This window comes from Capsicum annuum, chromosome 11, assembly GCF_002878395.1.
Source record: "Capsicum annuum cultivar UCD-10X-F1 chromosome 11, UCD10Xv1.1, whole genome shotgun sequence".
NCBI lineage: Eukaryota > Viridiplantae > Streptophyta > Magnoliopsida > Solanales > Solanaceae > Capsicum > Capsicum annuum.
This window is the reverse complement of record NC_061121.1, coordinates 158,775,002-158,783,280: the sequence shown is the minus strand read 5'-3', so window position 1 is coordinate 158,783,280 and position 8,279 is coordinate 158,775,002. Positions and strand designations below refer to the sequence as shown.

Genomic DNA, 8,279 nt, shown 5'->3' with positions numbered 1-8,279 from the left:
AGATGTTGTCTTAGCATTTGTAACTGCTAACTTAGCCTCCTTCTTAGCTAACTTATACTCCTCCCTACTAACCCGTTTTCCCTCTTCATCCTCACTCTCCACCAACTTAACATAAGCCACCTTCTTCATCTCCAACTTATTCTTAACATCTTCATTCTACCACCAATCCCCTCGATATCGGCCCGACCATCCCCTTGAGATACCCAACACCTCTCTAATCGACTCTTTTATGCAACCCTATCCCACATACTACCCACATCCCCGCTATCCTCTTAAACCCCCATCTCTTTCAACTTTGCCCCTATATCTAGGGTAATAGCTGGAGTCAGTCCACCCCACTTAACTCTAGGACGGCCCTCCACACCCCATCTCTTCTTGCCCTTCTTGATACCCAAGTCCATAACTAGAAGTCTATGTTGGGTCGCAAGATTCTCACTTGGTATAACCTTACAATCCTTACACATTACTCTATCCCCCTTTCTAAGTAGCAAAGAGTCAATTTGAGTCTTGCCTATCCTACTACAAAAAGTAACCAGATGCTCCTCCTTCTTCGAAAAGCTGGAATTCACTACCACTAACCCAAAGGCCCTCACAGAATCTAAAAGAGTAGCTCCCTCAACATTTCTATCCCCGAACCTGAAACCTCCATGTACATCATCATAACCCATCGACAAGGACCTAATGTGTCCATTAAAATCCCCTCCTATGAAAATCATATCTGAACTAGGCACACCTCTTACCACCTTATCCAAAACCTCCCAAAATCTCTTTTTCTCTTCCTCGTCCAGGCCCGTTTGTGGCACGTACGCACTACAGATGTTCATAGAAGGCCCTCAATAATTAATTTGATGGAAATGACCCTATCACTAACCCTTTTAACATCTACTACCTTTCCCCTAAGCTCTTTATCCACTGTCAGAGTACCACAGCTTGTACCTATCTACATCCCTAGCCTTAGAACCTACCCACTTGGTCTCCTGGACACAGACAATATTAATCCTTCTCTTCCTAAGAATCTTTACCAGTTCTATCAACTTACCCTGAAGGGTCCCTATATTCCACAACCCTACGCTCAACTTATCATCTGTCTTATCCCTTCCCTTAATACTTTGTACTCTGTATTTCTAACCTAACTCAACCCCAAACCCTGACCCCACCCTTAACCCCCTAGGATATGACCCAACTCCAACATTAGCCCCCCAAGCCACCACTCACAAAAAGCACAAAGAATTCTAAAACCAACAATAACTATAAATGGTAAATACAAAGCACACAATGCAACAAAATTTCAAGAACTGATGCTAGAAATAATCAGTAAAGACAACCAGACAACTTAGAAATAACTAGGCATCCCATAGCAAAATAAACCACATAAAATTTAAATAGTGGAGATAATATAAAAAGGCGCAATGCAAGAGAATACGTTAAAATAAAATTTTGAGGTTAGAAGTCATCGAGGTACGTACACAAGTATTTAGCTCTTGCTTGATGCATTGAAATCTAACAAATTGGGGTAAAAATTGGTCGCTGGAATAAGTCCCAGAAATGTCATCGAAAAATTATTGGGTCAGATCTGGTCTTCTTTTTTATTATTTTTTTTAGTTTGCTTTGATTCTACCCTATAGCCAGAGTAGAAACGGTAACCCACACGTCAGTAAGAGAGTCGACCAGCTTTAGGGAAAGAGAGAGGGGGAGAGAAAGAGAGATGGTATGCATGATTAAGTTTATGGTTCGTAACTCATAGCAAGATGTCTATTAACCTCTGATATTGAATAAGGCATAAAATAATTCCTATCAGCAGTTTTAGAAGTAAAGGTATGTTTATCAATAGTTTTAGAAGTACTGAGTTTTGAACTAGTAGATAAATTAATAATCTTTTCCCTGTAATTTCTCATCTAAAACTTCTTTCAAAAGTTCTAACACATTATCAGAAGTAACGATTTGAACATTTAAATCTTCAAACTGGGATTGTAAATTATAAAATGCATCATCACAAGGGCAGGTATCACCTTGGCAATCAGAACAAACATTAGCATTATCACTATCAGATAAATTATGTAACTCTAGATTATTGTCTGATTCAGATTCAACATTATAATCAAAATTTAAACCTGAGGTGTATAACAAACCATAAACTTGATCATGCACATCATCAGCAAGACCTAAAGATTTAATATTTTAAAGCTGATAGTTTAGAGTAATATTCCTAAAGTTACCATATCTGTAATACTTAATCTTAGCAAGATCTCTCTTAGACCTATTTTTGGTAAAATCTAGTAGATTTCCTATTAGGTTTTCTAGTTTCACGTTTTTCTTTGGACCTATATCTAGATCTCTTTTTTCGATAAGGATGCTCACTTTTGAAATATTTATGTTCTTTTTTCCTAGAGGTGGAAGCTCGTTCAGGTATAACAAACTGATTACATAAATCTTCTATTTGAGATTTTTCTCTAAGTTTATCAAGCGTAAGTTGTCTAGACAATTTTAACTCATTACACATGTTTAACCCTTCTTGTGTAAAAGCTGCTATCGAATGACCATAGGTGTACCTTTCCTAAGGAATTTCACCAAATGAGCATCGAAGAGTTTTTCTAACCTTTTCAGAAAATAATAGAGGAAGTCCATCTATAAACTTGGCTTTCCAATGTGTATATCCATTTTTGGGTAATTCCATGACCCGACTTAAAAAGGTGTCCTTTTACCACCTAAATTCTCCCAGGGTCATACATATAATCCCATTCAAGAGAGTACAAATGTTTTCATATTGATTGGTGAATCTACCATTAAAATATTTTAAAATTGTATGAACGAATGTATAGATAACATCTTTCTTATTTGCAACTAGGGATCTTCCTAGGTTATCAACCCCTGGAGTAGTAGCTACAACATTAAAAATTGACTCTCTTTGCTCAAGAGTCAAAAATAGTCCCACCAGCCACGAAGTTAGGTTGTAAAACAAACAACTATCATTTTACAGATAATTTTGTCTATTTTCTCTATTACTAGTGACTTTACACACCGTTTAATATATCATAATGCGGTGAAAAAGAACACTTAATTGCCTCTCAGTTAAGCTATCAAGGTTCTATTCATAAATATCGTCTCTACTATAAGATGTATTAGTCTAATTCCAATCTCTTTCCTCTATTATAATATCTTAAGGAGTGGGTCACGGATAGTAATAAGATTGCATGTAGGGTAAATCGACATATATGGGATTTTTACCCGACTGTTTTCTAGTCATTCCCTTAAGCTTATTAATGTTACAACTCTAACTAGGGCCTGGCCGTGACGAACATCTCGAACCATGAAGGCCCGAGTCCTACTCTATCTGGAAGTCATGCACAACATTCATATAATAAGAGAAGATACAGAAATACAATCTGATAAGGAAACATGGTCATTAACTATGAGTTTTAAGACATAAGAATGAAAGCTGCAATTCAAAATATCTTAATAAGATCTGACTCAGTCTACAAAGTCTCTACTATATCTCAAAACTGTTTTGAAAATTGGGATAAGGCCGTCAGTAGACTAAAACAACAGAATAACTTAATCTGAAATATCAGGCCATCTGGAACAAAGAAATCTCACCGCAGCACTATAATACCTCGAGAAATGTTTTGTTGAAATTTTGTGCGTAAATGTGTTGGGTTCTATCTTCTAGAATGAATTATAAATTTTTCATGCAAAATATCTTAGATTATGACCCACCATTGTGTAGAATATCAAATAAGCTTTCCAAAAATATATGTATCATCCAAAACGGACACTCGAGCGACGAGTTATGAACATTTTGATCGAACAGTGAATAGTAGTGAATAGTAAAACATGCAGGCAAAAGTACTAACGCCTGGCGTATTTTTCCTCCAACTTTAAATGATCATAAGTCCTTGTACATAATTCTCTAGATGATCTACTATATATCACTGGAAAGATCTGCGAGTCCTTTTTCCAACGAAAATAGTTTTATCCAATTTGTCTATCGGAGCAAAAAGTTATGGTTGATCTACTTCAGCCTGTCAAAAGTAAATTTTTGGGTCAACTTCCAATGATCATAAATTCTCATAAACAATGATCTGGGTGAGATAGTATATATCAACGGAAAGATATGAGAGTCCTGTTTCTAGTAAAATTAGTTTCATCCAATTTGAATTTCGGAGTAAAACGTTATGGTTGATCTACTTCAAACTATTAAAATAGTCCACCAAAGGATAGATTCGAGATTTTTTTGATTTTTAAGGGCATTTTGGTCATTCATCCTAACCAAAAATCCATCCAAACCCTATATTAAAGCCTATTAGAAGCATTATATGTTATATTTCATCAAAATCCCTCATAAAGAAAACCCTAAGCTCCTACATCCAACTTCAAGAACCTCCAAAGTTCACCATTAATTCTACAAATTTATTCAAGATTCCAAGTTCCTAGTTTAAGAGCTCCAAGAACTATCATTCAGAGGCATGATTAACATCTCAAAAATGAGTATCGATCTAAAGTTCATAATTCAAGGTATGTGGGGTTTTTCAACAAGAAGTCTCTTTCGTTCTTATGCCCAAAAGTAATTTTCTTTACAAAAGCATGATTTTTATTTAATTTTTATATGAATTTGAAGAATGAACCCATATCTTATGACGATTATTATGAAATCTGAATCTTTATAATTTTGAAAGATTAATTTACATGTGTGGTGATTAAAGCATGAATCTTGAATGATATTTATCATGATTTTGTTATTTCGGTCATGAATCCCCATTGGAAATTGTGTTTTTTTTAGGAAAGTGTGTGTTATAAGCACGTTGATATTGAATATTTGAGATATTTTGAATGATTTGACCTTTTGGTCTTAATGAAGATGTTTTGAACTTGAGTGTGAAAGAAATCGACAACGTGGTTGATTTTGGTAGATGGAAAGCATGATGGCTTCCGATGTATATTTATATATACTAAAATTGTTTTGTTGTGGATTGTCTTTGAAATGATCTGAGCTAAGTTTGGGACAAATCTTTAGGACCGAGTGGGAGGTATAAAGCGACCTTACTTCCCTAAAACTATGTGCCCCCGTAGGAGTGAGCCTAAGGCTGATTTATATAGTGACACTAGTTTGTGTGGATTTTATATCGATAGTCCTACTCCAATGGCAAGGATATGATGGCTCTCCCCAACGTGGGTTGTACTTTGGACTATATGTAGCTCACATGGTTTATGTCGGTTATAGGATTTCCCAGTGTGTGTATGCTTCCTTGTGTCTATGGTGAATGGTGAAGTGATTTGAAAGTACAATTGTGAAAGTTATTCTTTTGAAAGATTTAAATGATATTTACATTATGAGAATTGATATTCTTGATGAATTGAAAGTGATTGACAAATTATATGATGACCCACATGTGTTATTGTACTTATTTCATTCTCTCATGATTATGATTATTTTCTTCGGGCTATGTGAGTCTTTCATACATCCTACATATTTCTTATAAATATTTATGATGATGATGTTTATACAACTGCATACACCCCCATATACTCAGTTTCTTTCTATGGTATTGACCCACATCTTCGGATGTGGGCTGTATTTTCTCGAAATACAGGTTCAGGTACTCAGTTCCAAGTTTGATAGTTATTCTTCGGGAACACCGTTCTACATCCTCCATTATGGTGAGTCCTCATGTTTCGAGGACTTGATGTCTGATATTGGTTTCACGGAATTATTTACATTTGATAACTGAGTCTGAGTCAGTTAGGGCATGTCTCAATGGCTTGCTGGTTTTATTGATTTTATTAGAGGCTTGTCAGACTAGTATAAATGTTGGGAGTTGACTAATAAGTCGTATTTTGTCATCTTTCTAAAATTCTTTTATTCTGGGATGATGATTACTCTGTTAATATTTGAGGGTTATTTATGAAAACCCCGTTGATTTTTGTTGAACTGAATGAAACTGGCTCAAAGGGTTATCTTGGGGCTACTCATAGCCTTAAGCATCGTGTGACACTCCGGGACCTATTTGTCGAAGCGTTACAAACTTGGTATAAGAGCCTAAGGTTTTAAGGTATCATAGGTAGTCTGACAAGCCGCGTTAAGTAGAGTCTTGATCATTGGTGTGTAGCATGCCACATCTATGAGCAAGAGGCTACAAGACGTTTTAAGAAAAAGTGTGATTCTTTCTTTTAGAAGTCTATCATGCTTAAAGTGTCTCTCTCTTCTATTGATTCGTGCTTTCCTCTTTCATAAATATGCTTCTATTGATTGTTGGACCTAAGTGGTCAAGTTTCAGTTTCCGAGTGCATCCATGTTTGAGTGGTCTGGGAATTCTATGTCACCTGAGAGTCATTTTATCTCTTACCTCAAAGGTAGAAAGCTTATTTCCAAGGGGTGTATTTACCATTTGGTTAGAGTCAAAGACACTAAGTCTGAGACTCCAACTCTCCAGTCTATTAAAATCGTCAATATGTTTTCTGATGTCTTTTCAGATGATCTCCGAAGGATACCTCCTAATATAGAGATAGAGTTTGGAATTTATCTTCTTCCTGATACTCAACCTATTTCTACTCCTTCTTACCGTATGGCCCGTACAGAACTTAAGGAGTTGAAAAAGAAACTCAAAGTTCTACTAGATAAGGGTTTTATAAGGCCCAGTGTTTCTCCTTGGGGTGCTCCTGTGTTGTTTGTGAGAAAGAAAGATAGCTCTTTGCGTATGTGTATTGATTACCACCAACTGAATAAAGTCACCATAAAAAATAAGTACCCCTTTCCGAGAATAAATGATTTGTTTGACCAATTGCAAGGTGCAAGTTATTTCTCAAAGATAGAACTTTAGATCATATCTGGATATATTTGTCATAGTGCTCATCAATGATATACTGGTGTACTCCAGTAGTGAGGATGAACATTCTGATTATCTCCGAACTGTCTTGGTAACCCTTAGAGATCACAAGTTATTTGCCAAGTTCAGTGTGAGTTTTTGATAAGGTCAGTTGCTTTTCTAGGTCATACCATTTCTTCTGAGGGTATTTGAGTTGATCCCTAAAAGACCGAAGCTATTAGAAATTGGCCTAGACCTATTTTTTTGATTGATATCCAAAGTTTCTTGGGTTTAGATGGCTATTACTGCCGTTTTGTTAAGGGTTTCTCCTTTATAGCATCTCCTATGACTCGATTGATCAAAAAAAAGTGGAGTTCTTGTGGTCCAAATCTTGTGAAAAGAGTTTTCAGGAGTTGAAGACTCGACTCACTTCAGCCCTTATTTTTATTTTGCCTGATGGTGTTGATGGTTTTGTGGTGTACTATGATGCTTCGAGAGTTAGGTTGGGTTGCGTATTGATGTAGAAGGATAAAATGATAGCTTATGCTTCTAGACAGTTGAAACCCCATGAGAAAAATTATCCCACCCAAGACCTTGAGTTAACTGCTGTTGTGTTTGCTTTGAAAATTTGGAGACACTATTTGTATGGTGTCCATGTTGATTTTTTGACTGATCATACGAGTCTGTAATATGTGTTTACTCAGAGAGAATTGAATCTTAGGTAGAGACGATGGTTAGAATTGTTAAAGGACTATGATATGAGTGTGTTGTACCATCAAGGCAAGGCAAATGTTGTGGAGGATGCCCTAAGTAGAGTGTCCATGGGTAGTGTTTTGCATGTGGTAGAAGGTAAGAAAGAGTTAGCTCGTGATATACATGGTTTGGATTGATTGGAGGTTAGGTTGTTTGACTCTGCTGAAGGTAGTATAGGGGTTCAGAGTAGTTCCGAATCCTCCTTGGTTTTGGAAGTAAAGGAAAAGCAATACTTAGATGCTAGTTTGGTCAGACTGAAGGAGTCAGTTACGGACCAAAAAGTAGAGGTTTTATCCTAAGGGGGAGATGGTATGTTGAGATTGCAAGGTAGATTATGTATCCCGAATATTGATAATCTGAGATAGAGGATTACGGATGAAGCGCACAGGGCACGATATTTTATTCATCCTGGTGCCACCAAGAGGTACCGAGACTTGCGGGAAATATATTGGTGGAGTGGCAAGAAGAAAGATATAGCAACATTTGTAGCTAAGTGTGCAACATGCCAATAGGTTAAGGTTGAATACCATAGACCTAGTGGTATGATGCAAGAGTTTAGTATTCCCACAAGGAAGTGGGAAGAGATAAATATGGACTTTGTGATTGGTTTACCTCTTTCCCGATGCCATCATGATTTCATTTGGGTTGTGGTTGATAGGTTGACTAAGTCTTCTCATTTCTTGCCTGTTCATACTTCATATACTGCTGAGGATTATGCTATATTGT

The 8,279-nt window shown here is 36.5% G+C and overlaps 1 protein-coding gene across 1 annotated transcript; it reads right to left on the bottom strand.

Moving 5' to 3' along the window:
• Positions 1-272: 272 nt before the first annotated feature.
• Positions 273-824, bottom strand: LOC124888908. Its single transcript, XM_047400193.1, has one exon. The coding sequence runs from the start codon at positions 822-824 to the stop codon at positions 273-275; it is 552 nt and encodes a 183-aa protein (XP_047256149.1).
• Positions 825-8,279: the final 7,455 nt, after the last annotated feature.